The 12,630-nt window shown below is 43.3% G+C and overlaps 1 protein-coding gene across 7 annotated transcripts in view; it reads right to left on the bottom strand.

Moving 5' to 3' along the window:
- Positions 1-12,630, bottom strand: part of SRSF11 (serine and arginine rich splicing factor 11) — a 202,495-nt gene that overhangs the window by 123,342 nt on the left and 66,523 nt on the right. For all 7 annotated transcript variants that reach the window (XM_030205240.1, XM_030205241.1, XM_030205242.1 and 4 more), the window contains one exon: positions 51-178. In XM_030205240.1, the coding sequence (XP_030061100.1) occupies positions 51-178 (128 nt within the window). The remainder of the gene's footprint in view (positions 1-50; positions 179-12,630) is intronic.

Here is a 12,630-nt window from a genome sequence, read left to right as displayed (position 1 = left end):
GTAAAAAGACAAACTTGCATATTTTTTCTATAAAAATATCAATTAGTTACCTGGTTCTATAGCCGCTGAGATCAGAGACTGTGCTTCCCTTACTCTCTTCATAGCTTCCTCTATTTCTTTACTAGACGAATCAGATTTCAAACTTGGTGAAACAAGCCCAGCAGCTACGTGGTTCAACCTAAAATAAACCAGTAAGATTCAATGGTTATACTGTAAAATGAACAAGAAATAACCAAATGCGTCTAATTACCAGGCTGGGGAAGCATATGCTTCCTATATAAGAAAGCAGATGTGTTTCAGTCTTCTAAGATGTTTAACTATTTTTCGCTGATCCTCCAGTAAGCTCAAGCAGTATAGCACTGGCCATGGTAAAAGGTACCTGGATAACTGGGAGGGGCCAGCATTGTGACATCAGCAGAGTGTAAGCAACATTCAGCAACAGTAAGAATTACAAAGACAATCACATATACTACACTACATATGCAGAAAAAAAATGGTAAATCATTTCTGATGAATTTGTTTGGTCTTGTAATTTCCTCCTTTTTGGGCTTCCAGATCAATCAGAATTGGCCACTATTAGGCTACAGTGCTATGGCAGCCCAGATCAGAGTGTATAATGGTACATTTCAGGGATTTTTTTGGAGAATAAATTATATATTCCTTCCAACTGGGACTAAGTTGTGATGAGGAAGTTGAACATGAGCTGCATCAAATAGGAGGAGGAGGAGGTTATAAAACAACTTCAATGTATCTGAATATCCCTTTGGGCGCTGTCAGGTCCATCATTGTAAAATGGAAAGTTTGACACCACCAAGACAAAATTGTGTCAGCAAAACCTAGCTGTGCTGGTCACTGCAAGGAACAAGAGCAACTAACCCCACTAGACACCAGAGATTAATAAAGATAAGCTTGGACAAGGGGGGGGTGGGCACTTACAGGAAGGTGGGGTGTCATCAGCAGTTTGGACGATCCCTTTTAAGAAGTGGCCCAGGAGCATCAGGCAACTCAGTGGTTTAATGATGCCAGCAGTATGAATAATGCTGCTTGCGAGGTTGATTGCAAACATTATTCATATACCATAGGAGTGACTAACCTGCAGTACTGAGCTACCGTAGTACTCCTGTGGGAAAAAGTGCGGTAAAAGCCTGACTTCCACAACACCTTAACTACCCAAGAGACCCAAGATTACTTACTATATAGAGGTCTCTGGTTGAAACTGAAGAAAATATTCTGTGTTCAACAATTTCAAAATTTCTCCCTAAACCTGGACCTTTAAGGGAGGATGGAAGAAAGACACTGCTGAAGACAATCCACATGACGTACCATACAGCATTTGCAAAGAAACTTAAAGGACAATGCATGCATTTAAAAGCTTTTGCAGTTTGCTAATCAAAATGTCATAAAACAAATACAACATATCACCCTGCTAATGCTATCTCTACAGTAAAGCATGGTGGTGGAAGAATTATATGATGGGGATGCTTTCTAGCACTGGCGACAGGAAGGCCTTTGAACATCAAAGAAAATATGGATGATGCGAAGTATAGGCAGTCCCTGGAGGAAATCCCATTTATCTGCAACACACCAGGGGATTCAGGCAATCATTCACCTTTCAGCGAGACAATGATCATAAGCAAAGATCAAAAAAAACAAAGAACTGGGTGGAATTTCTATGGGCTTTAGTCCACTTTAGACAGAAGGCAGCCAAGGCTGTCTTGCAGTTCAAAGTATGCAGTGCTGGAGGGCAAGGGACCTGCACCTCGCAAACATCAATCCCCTCAAAAGCACAAGGACCTCTGGCCCTTCGAGAGAATGTGACCTGAAGGGTGCATGCCAAAGCACACACGATCTACTTCTCATTACCTAGACCTACTCCCTGAGAAGCAATGCACGACTAGTTCTCTGGGAATCACTGCAACCTGACCTCATCCAAGTCCTTCATCAGCTTCTCCAAGTTCTCCCAAAACAAGAGGCAGTCCCGGAAAGGAAGCTTTCTCAAGTGTGCAATGGAAAATGCACTTGCCACCCAGTGAGGCAGCCACAGTCATGTCCAAGCCAGAACCACAAAAAGCAACTGAATGCAAAGAAAAGCAGAATAAATCATAGGTTATGTCCATCAGGAAAGCTGGTCCCCAACTCCAAGCGCACTGCCTCCAGCAACTCCGGAAGCTGTTGGACCTAGTGCAAAAACGTTTTGGCTACATAGCTTACACAGACTGTAGTCTGAACCTCTATGTCAGAAGAGGCAGAGGTCTGCTTAAGGAGCTGCTTGACTCTCCTGACATGTGTATCCTGCAGGGCAGAGCTTCCTCCCACTAAGATCATCTCCTCTTCTTGGTCACCACCGTGACAAACGCATCCAATCTAAAGAACTGAAATAACCTTTCCAGATCCTCATGAATCAAGCAGTAGAGCCTGCTCCACATCCTGGTACCACAGAAAACGCCCTTCAGGTGCCTCTCATTCCACAAATACTATCTGGGACATAATTATAGGTAGTGGAAATGCCTTTGAAGGCCTTCTGAGCCCCTCAAAAATAGGGTCCTTGTCTGAGGGCTCAGACTGGGATGGGGTCAGCACACAAAGGGCCTCCATCAACAAAATCTATGATACACCAACTCCTCCCACTGAAAGATCTGGACCACCTGGAAGAGTCCTCCTCTGGCTACAGAGGGTCCTCAGCCAACAGAGAACCTTCATTCTCCTTTTCCAGGCCACAGGGATCTGTTGGTGATGTCACTAGTGGGACAGGGTCACCATTTACTACGAGTTCCCCACCCATGCACTTCTGTCTCTTGGCCCAGAGGGGTCCTATGTTTGGGGTGCTCTCCATGAAGCCACAGCCTCTCCTGCCTCTACAGTTGTCTGCAACCAGGGCCACCCCCACCCACCCCCAGGGTGGACCACTAGATTTGGAGAGTGGAGGAGCCTTGCCCCACCCCCACCCCAAGACACTCACTCCCTTCTATACAGGCCACCTAGCTGAAAAGGGAAGCAGCAAAATGGCTGCCACTCTCACTAAAATCAGCAAGGCTGTGGCTAGCAATGACTGACCAGGAAGAATCTAGCTCACCATGATCCTGAGACTCTCCAGAAGGCCCCAGGACCAAAGACAGGTTAAGCCCATCACAAACAGGGCAAGGGAGCAGCCATCAGCATGGCTCAACACACAGCACAACCTTGAGGACTCTAACTCATCCAAGACTAATTTAGCCGGAATAGACTGTTTGTGTGAGACTGTGTGGGTTGCAGCATCACCCACAGATGTGAAGTAGTGATGGCATGTCTTGCATATCCTGTCACTCAACACAGGTTGGAATGATGAACAGTAAAGGGCACATGGAATACAGCACAATATTGTAGCTGAACAGTGAAAGATGTTATTCACTTGCAACTCAAAGCTGTAAATACAGATGGAAAATTGTACGTTCATTCAGGAACTCTAAGTCCTTCAATAGTTTGAATAGCTAAGAGGGAAGAAATCTGTCTGTAATCCCACTGAAATATGAGATCTTTGGTTTTAAGCAGCACTTTTCATCATTACATTTCACAATCTGAGTTGGACACTGGCTTGGACACACACGTATATCGCACCAGTTTAGATCTCTGGACAACAAATTTTGTTCCAATTTTGCTGGCTCGATATATTCAGCAAAGTTGGATAGTTGTCAACTACGACCAACTTTCATCCAGAGTCTTCCCATCAAAACAAATTCTTTTCTTCCAGTTGTGCGACAATGGTTACCTCTTTTTTTCTACACGACTGCTAAAGGAAAAGTCCGTAGACCATTATTAAAATGGACTTGGGAAAAAATCCATTGCTTATTTCTAGAATAGGCAGCATAAAATGTATTGTACTGTTTTGGGATCTCTTGCCAGGAAGTTGTGAACTGGATTGGCCACTGCTGGAAACAGGATGCTGGGCTTGATGGACCTTCAATCTAAACCAGTATGGCAATACTTATGTTAGGGATATTGACGTATGTACATAAGTACATAAGTAATGCCACACTGAGAAAAGACCAAGGGTCCATCGAGCCCAGCACCCTGTCCACGACAGTGGCCAATCCAGGCCAAGGGCACCTGGCAAGCTTCCCAAATGTACAAACATTCTATACATGTTATTCCTGGAATTGTGGATTTTTCCCAAGTCCATTTAGAAGTGGTTTATGACTTGTTCTTTAGGAAACCAACTCCTTTTTAAACTCTGCTAAGCTAACCGCCTTCACCACGTTCTCCGGCAACCAATTCCAGAGTTTAATTATGCGTTGGGTGAAGAAACATTTTCTCCGATTTGTTTTAAATTTACTACATTGTAGTTTCATCGCATGCCCCCTAGTCCTAGTATTTTTGGAAAGCGTGAACAGACTCTTCACATCCACCTGTTCCACTCCACTCATTATTTTATATACCGCTATCATGTCTCCCCTCAGCCATCTCTTCTCCAAGCTGAAAAGCCCTAGCCTCCTTAGTCTTTCTTCATAGGGAAGTCGTCCCATCCCCGCTATCATTTTAGTCGCCCTTCACTGCACCTTTTCCAATTCTACTATATCTTTCTTGAGATGCAGCGACCAGAATTGAACACAATACTCAAGGTGCGGTCACACCATGAAGCGATACAACGGCATTATAACATCCTCACACCTGTTTTCCATACCTTTCCTAATAATACCCAACATTCTATTCGCTTCCCTAGCCGCAGCAGCACACTGAGCAGAAGGTTTCAGCGTATTATCGACGACGACACCCAGATCCCTTTCTTGGTCCGTAACTCCTAATGATCAGCCCGCTCAATTCTCTACTTAACAGTGCCATCTTTCATTCAACCCTGTTGAATGCACTTTGCCCAGGAACACTTGTTGAGATAAATATAGCATCCAGCTCATCTAAATAAAATGGAGTGGGTGGTACAAGGCAGGGTTTCCTTAAGGACACTCCCTCAATGAGGTTGAACTGAGCTACCTTAAAGAAGGGAATAGGTATGTTAGCCTGTCCGACCAGGAGGGCAGGCCTCAAGCAGAGAGCAAGAAGTTATTAAGACTTCTGGCAGAACAGAACAGGGACCTGAGTAGGGATACTCCCACAGTGTTCTGGCTTGACTGAGGTACCTGAGAGGAGTTCCAGGGAAAGGGAGTGGCCTCAGCTCAGATGCTTTCACCGTGTGTGTGGAAGAAACCCTTGAGTATGTACCTCCAGGGATTGCATATAAGGTAACTGAAGACTATCAAGGTATGTCAACTATCTGTAGGCTTCTGAAACTACGAATAGGCTTAAGACAGTGATTATATAGTGAATTGTGGAGCCTTTCAGGGACAGGGATGAATGAACGTATGGACTTAAGAACTATTGCATTTACCTTATTTATAGCCTGTAAAGTGAACATGCTACTTATTCTACTGATATATGAAAATAAAGTGTTTTATTTTACTTGCAAGCCTCTATCTGTTTCTGAAGGCTCCAGGCCTATCCGCTAGCCATGCTGCCACAGTGATGAATACTGACCTTTATGACTTTTTGGTAGTGTGGGTTTTCATCAAGACCTCTATCTACAGTTAATACAAAAACTGGTTATACCAATCAATACCACTCTTAGTTATGACTTCAAACTCCTCCAGATTCAGTAACAAGACCATGACTGAATACCATCAACGAGTGTTTTTCAGACCTCATTACAATATATGCTGGACTAGAGTAGCCACTAGATTCCTTGTTCCCAAGACTGTCAGGCATAATGCAAATTCCTGAATACACTGATAGGATCATTCTATGTCACCTAGCCACTACCCACTCGTGGTCAGAGGCTGACTCTATTCAATGTGCATCAGCAGCAGACTATTCACAGCTCTCAGACCAACTGGAACAAAACACTCGTCATGTTAGCTGATAAACACACTTCAATTGGTCCCAGCACGAATGACAATTCTTACAAGTATCTTATTGTGGCAGTGCAAAATGCTCCATCTATATGGTCTGTATATAATTTTGTGCTTCAACTTATCTGGGACAATTTGAAATCAATCTGCCTTCAACTGCTCAGTCAACTGATCTAAAAAGTTTTTTGACACATTGTTAAATATTGCTCGTTCTTATCATGGGAACTTGAACTATGTATAGCGATATCTACAATAGCTTTCAACAGTAATGGCTGATCCTCTTCAATTTGTGGTCTACCAAAACTGTTTCTGATGTTCAGTACTTTGTGTGGCTCCGGATTCTCTTCCAAAACAGCACTGAGCTTTCTCTTATTGCCCCTGGCCTTCTGAGATCTTTTATGGTCATCCTTCTTCCCAGGGCTGTGGAGTCAGTACACTAAACTTTTGACTCCAACATCTCTATTTTTCTATTGTCCGACTCCTACTGATGATATTAGTCTAAATATTTTGCTCTGGATCTAAAGTACCGGTAAATATATATCAGACCCAGGTCAAAGTTTATTTATTTTGATTTATTTACTGCCTTTTTGAAGGAATTCACTCAAGGCGGTGTACAGTAAGAACAGATCAAACATGAGAAACAGGCAAGTACAGCAGTAAGAATATTCAACAATACAAAATATGGCATGGTATACTACTTGCAATGACAACACAATACGTAATAGAAAATTATAATTGGTAGTGAAGGGTAAGGCAAAGTTGTAACATATAGATGAGTAAGAAAGTAGGAAGAATTTGAAAGTGACTGATTTGAAGAAAGTTGCAAATGAAGTCAGAGAGATGGTTAAATATTATCTCAGTTAGGATAGGAGTGGATAAACATGTCCCGCTGCAGTATGTGCAGCCCAAGTCAATCCTTGTGTGTGTGAGTGAGACTAACAAGTTAGTTACTTCTTCCATTAAAGGCTTGGTTGAAGAGCCAAGCTTTCACATGCTTCCTGAAGTAGAGATAGTCTTGTGTTAAGCGGAGCCTTTCAGGCAAAGCATTCCACAGTGTGGGGGCTACTCCTGAGAAGGCTCGCTTGCGGGTATCACATCGTGTAATGTCTTTTGGAGAGGGTGTAGTTAGTGAAAGTCCTTGGGAGGACCTTAGTGTCCTTGGCAGTGTGTGGAGGATCATCCTATTCTTCAGATACTCCGGGCCACTTCCTTTAAGGGCCTTGAAGATCAGAGTTTAAATTTAGCCCTGTATTGTACTGGTAGCCAATGAAGTTTTTGCAAAAATGGTGTGATGTGATCACGTCGCTTGCAACATTCTATGAGTCTTGCTGCTGCATTCTGAATCAACTGGAGCTGGTGGAGGCCCTTTGTAGTCAGGCCATTGTACAGTGGTGGAAATAAGTATTTGATCCCTTGCTGATTTTGTAAGTTTGCCCACTGACAAAGACATGAGCAGCCCATAATTGAAGGGTAGGTTATTGGTAACAGTGAGAGATAGCACATCACAAATTAAATCCGGAAAATCACATTGTGGAAAGTATATGAATTTATTTGCATTCTGCAGAGGGAAATAAGTATTTGATCCCCCACCAACCAGTAAGAGATCTGGCCCCTACAGACCAGGTAGATGCTCCAAATCAACTCGTTACCTGCATGACAGACAGCTGTCGGCAATGGTCACCTGTATGAAAGACACCTGTCCACAGACTCAGTGAATCAGTCAGACTCTAACCTCTACAAAATGGCCAAGAGCAAGGAGCTGTCTAAGGATGTCAGGGACAAGATCATACACCTGCACAAGGCTGGAATGGGCTACAAAAACCATCAGTAAGACGCTGGGCGAGAAGGAGACAACTGTTGGTGCCATAGTAAGAAAATGGAAGAAGTACAAAATGACTGTCAATCGACAAAGATCTGGGGCTCCACGCAAAATCTCACCTCGTGGGGTATCCTTGATCATGAGGAAGGTTAGAAATCAGCCTACAACTACAAGGGGGGAACTTGTCAATGATCTCAAGGCAGCTGGGACCACTGTCACCACGAAAACCATTGGTAACACATTACGACATAACGGATTGCAATCCTGCAGTGCCCGCAAGGTCCCCCTGCTCCGGAAGGCACATGTGACGGCCCGTCTGAAGTTTGCCAGTGAACACCTGGATGATGCCGAGAGTGATTGGGAGAAGGTGCTGTGGTCAGATGAGACAAAAATTGAGCTCTTTGGCATGAACTCAACTCGCCGTGTTGGAGGAAGAGAAATGCTGCCTATGACCCAAAGAACACCGTCCCCACTGTCAAGCATGGAGGTGGAAATGTTATGTTTTGGGGTGTTTCTCTGCTAAGGGCACAGGACTACTTCACCGCATCAATGGGAGAATGGATGGGGCCATGTACCGTACAATTCTGAGTGACAACCTCCTTCCCTCCGCCAGGGCCTTAAAAATGGTCGTGGCTGGGTCTTCCAGCACGACAATGACCCAAAACATACAGCCAAGGCAACAAAGGAGTGGCTCAGGAAGAAGCACATTAGGGTCATGGAGTGGCCTAGCCAGTCACCAGACCTTAATCCCATTGAAAACTTATGGAGGGAGCTGAAGCTTGCGAGTTGCCAAGCGACAGCCCAGAACTCTTAATGATTTAGAGATGATCTGCAAAGAGGAGTGGACCAAAATTCCTCCTGACATGTGTGCAAACCTCATCATCAACTACAGAAGACGTCTGACCGCTGTGCTTGCCAACAAGGGTTTTGCCACCAAGTATTAGGTCTTGTTTGCCAGAGGGATTAAATACTTATTTCCCTCTGCAGAATGCAAATAATTCATATACTTTCCACAATGTGATTTTCCGGAGTTTAATTTTTGTGATGTGCTATCTCTCACTGTTACCAATAATACCCTTCATTATGGGCTGCTCATGTCTTTGTCAGTGGGCAACTTACAAAATCAGCAAGGGATCAAATACTTATTTCCACCACTGTATAGTGCATTGCAGTAATCCAGTCTTGATGTTACCATGGCATGCACAACTGGGATACGATTTACCTTCTCGATGTAAGGAGAGAGGCAGCGTAGCTGTCACAAATAGTAGAAGCAGCTCTTGAAGGTTGCTTGAATTTGGGGAATCAGAGTAAGTGTTGAATCTAACTGTATTCCAAGGTTCTGGACTTGTGATTTGAGGGGGAATTTGATGTCAGGTATGTATCCATGTGTTAGGGACCCAGAGAAGCTCGGTTTTACTTGGGTTCAGGCAAAGTTTGTTGTGTTTAGCCCATTCTTGAATTGATGTTAGACAATTGTAATCAGTTTATTCAAGGCTGTAGGTAAGTCAGGTTCAATCGGTATGAGTAGCTGCACATCATCCGCATAGATGTAGAACTGAGTGTCCATTGACCGAATCAGCTCAGCCAGTGGCTTGAGGTAGATATTGAACAGAATAGGTGACAGTGTCGATCCTTGTGGTACCCCGCAGGTCAGTGTCCATGGTGGTGATGAGTTGCTGCCAAACATTATGGATTGCTGCCTGTCTGATAGATAGGATCTGAACCAGGCAAGTACTGTACCATTGATACCTGTTTCTGACAGTCGTGCTAGCAAGATATCATAATCCACAGTGTCAAAAGCTGCTGAGAAATCTAGCAGTACTAACATTGAGGCGAATCCCTTGTCTTGGTTTCTGTGAAGATCATCTAGCAGGGATACGAGGGACCGTTTCTGTTCCATAACCGGGTCTGAATCCAGATTGACATGGATCTAGCCAGTAACTCTTTTCTAGCCATTCATTAAGTTGAACATAGACTGCTTGTTCTATGAATTTCCCTAGAAACGAGATGATGGATACTGGCCTGTAACTTTCAAGTTTGTCCTGGTCAAGGTTATTTTTCTTCAGCGGAGGGCGAACCACTGCCCTTTTTAATGCTGTTGGCAGTTACCCATTAGAAAGAGAGGTGTTCACAATTTTTGTGGCGCCTTCTATAAGGCCCATACTTGCCTGCTGCACTATCTTTGATGGGAAGGATCGAGGTAGCAGGTAGTTGGTCGAAGGTCTCTTAAGAGTTTGTCAAAGCTCTCCTCTGTCATTAGGTTAAAAAAGTGTTCCATCTGTCTCTTTTAGGAGGGGGCGAGTTTGTGCACCCCTGGTTGACTGGTTGGAAACTGGGTAGAATTGACTGTAAATCCTGGTGGAGACTTTTAATTTTGTTGGCAAAGTACACAGCAAAATCATTGCAGTTCAGGTTAGACTGGGGGGGGGGGGGGGGGCTGGTTTTGTTGTGGGGGTTGCAGTAGGTTGTTTACTATACTGAACAGCTGCTTGGTTGAATTGGCAACCTGTAAAATGCATTGAGAGAAATACTGTTTTTTGGTTGCTGTTAAAGCTTGGCGGTACTTTGCCATGTGCTTCCTGCAGTTTAGCCTGTCTTCATCCAGATGAGATTTGCACCATCTCCTTTCCAGTTTTCGTCCTTCACGTTTAAGGATCCGAAGTTCTGGAGAAAACCAAGATGAGCGTTTGTGAGTGGGGCATAAGACCTTTTTTAGTGGCGCTGTTTTCTCTAAGGTCTTGGCTAAGTGTGTATTCCAGATGTTAAGTTGTTCTGACACTGTTGTCTTTTCATCTACATGTGGATAGTCCAAGGCCTCTAGGAAATTCTCAGCTGTCAGCTTTCTTTGTCTCTGATCTCCTTCCAAACTCTGGGAGGTGCCATTTGTTTCAGGTGGTCACTTAGGGAGAATTTAATTAGAAAATGGTCTGACCATGATAGGGGTGTTATTTCAATACTGTTATCCCAGAATTCTGGGATATCCACCCCTTTGTAGAATATCAGGTCTAGTATGTGACCCTTTTCGTGGATTGGAGAATTGATCACCTGTGTAAATCCTAGTGCTGTCATCGTGTCCAGAAATGCAGCTGTGGTGGTATCTGATGTTTTGATGTGTAGACTGAAGTCTCCCATGATCACCAACCTAGGGTAATTCAGAGTCACTTGAGTAATCAGGAGTTCTTGCACAGATGTGTTGTAACGAGGTGCTCTGTATACCATGAGCAGCCAGATTGGCTTCTCCTCTTCAAGTTGGATTAAAAGAGATTCTGATCCATGTAGCTGGGGGATGGATATTCTGCGCAGTTTGATTGTGTCCCGAATCAAGACTGCTACCCCTCCACCCTGTCTTCCTGGTCTTGGTTGATGTTGGATGTTCAAACCTGTTGGGCACAGTTCAGCCAATGGTAAACCACCACTTTCATCTAGCCAGGTTTCACTTATTCCTAAGGATGTCAAGATGCTGTTCATGTATGGCATCATGGATCACTGAGGAATTCTTTGCAGCTGATCTGGTATTCACCAGTCCTATAGTTCCCAAGGGTGGTCTGGGGGTGCTGTGGGTAGCTTTGGTGTGACAATGAGGTGATCTTTTAAGTACTGTTGTGTAGGTGTTTGACCTCTTGCACTTTTGCCTTCTCTTTGGTTTGTGGGGGTTATGGTTTCCTCTCCCACACACCACTGGGATGCTTGCATGACACATTTTTGTGTCAGAAGCTAGTTAAGCAAAATTTCACTGGGTAGCACTGCAATCCACTCTTTGGAGTACACCCTGTAGAGCAGCAGTCTTCCAAGTTGGCAATGCAGGGTTAAGGCTTTAATAGCTGAAAGAACAGACCTTTTAAAGTTGTAAATTCAGACCAGGCCTGTGAGATCAAAGTCTTCCATCAAATAGAGAAACAAATGGCTGCACTTAGCACTTTTATGTGAAATTCTTGGAGACAGTGCATAGGTTTCCTTTAGTTTTAAGGAATCTAAAAGATTCAGAGTTATAGAAGTAGATTATGTAGTTAAAATACATTTTTTAACTCACGGATTGCAGGTATGAACTTTAGAGTTTCTGGTTCTGATATCCTTGGATGGTCCAATTGATGCAGGTTGCTGTAGACTTTTTCTTTATTGTCTCAGAGGAAGGATAGATGTAAATAAGGATCCAGCTCCAATCTCAGTGCATGAGGAGAGTCATTTAGGGGGGATAAAATTTCCTCTCTCAAGCCAAAAATAAATGGAAGACGTTCCGAGTAAAATTGAGGACTGGTGCCTCAACACAGACTGAGCAGAAATCAGTAAATGTTTGGGTTGTAAATAAGCAGAAAATGTAGTTATTTGATCTAAGTTGCAGAGCCTGATGTGAACCCAGCCAGCCCACCCCTTCTTGTTATGTATATAAGCATAAAATGATTTTTAAAAAAACGTTTATATGATAAATTTATTTTGAGGCTAGAGTCAGTCAGTACATTTTTAATGACACTAACTCTGACTCTACAATCCTGTTTCTTCCTCTAATTTAGTTTCTAATTCCACCTCTTTTCTTCGCTTTTTAGAGCCTTCTCCTGTTTGTCAGTAGGTAGTCTTCTATTCTGCCATTTATATAACCCAGTTAGATCAATCCAATTCCAAGTGGAAAGTTCACAGATGACTTTTTTGTCTCAGGCAAAAAAAAAAAAAAAATCACCATCAGCTGCAGCATCTTCTCCACTGGTAGAAGGTATATCAAGCACCGTGGAAATTTGTTGAGTAAATTAATGGATCGTTTTCTGCAGGAGCTGAAGATGATTATTTTGACCAAACATTTCAGCAATCCCTTCTTTTCCATAGCAATGACCATTAATTCCATCATGAGATCATCAGCTTTTACTAGAAAGTCTTCATTTCTTAATTTCAGTCCATTTCCTTTTAAGTTCTTCCAGGCAAACCTGCTTACTTTTTGTAAGATATGCT

This window comes from Microcaecilia unicolor, chromosome 6, assembly GCF_901765095.1.
Source record: "Microcaecilia unicolor chromosome 6, aMicUni1.1, whole genome shotgun sequence".
Taxonomy (NCBI): Eukaryota; Metazoa; Chordata; class Amphibia; order Gymnophiona; family Siphonopidae; genus Microcaecilia; species Microcaecilia unicolor.
The sequence above is the reverse complement of the archived record's forward strand: the minus strand, read 5'-3'. Positions and strand labels throughout refer to the sequence as shown.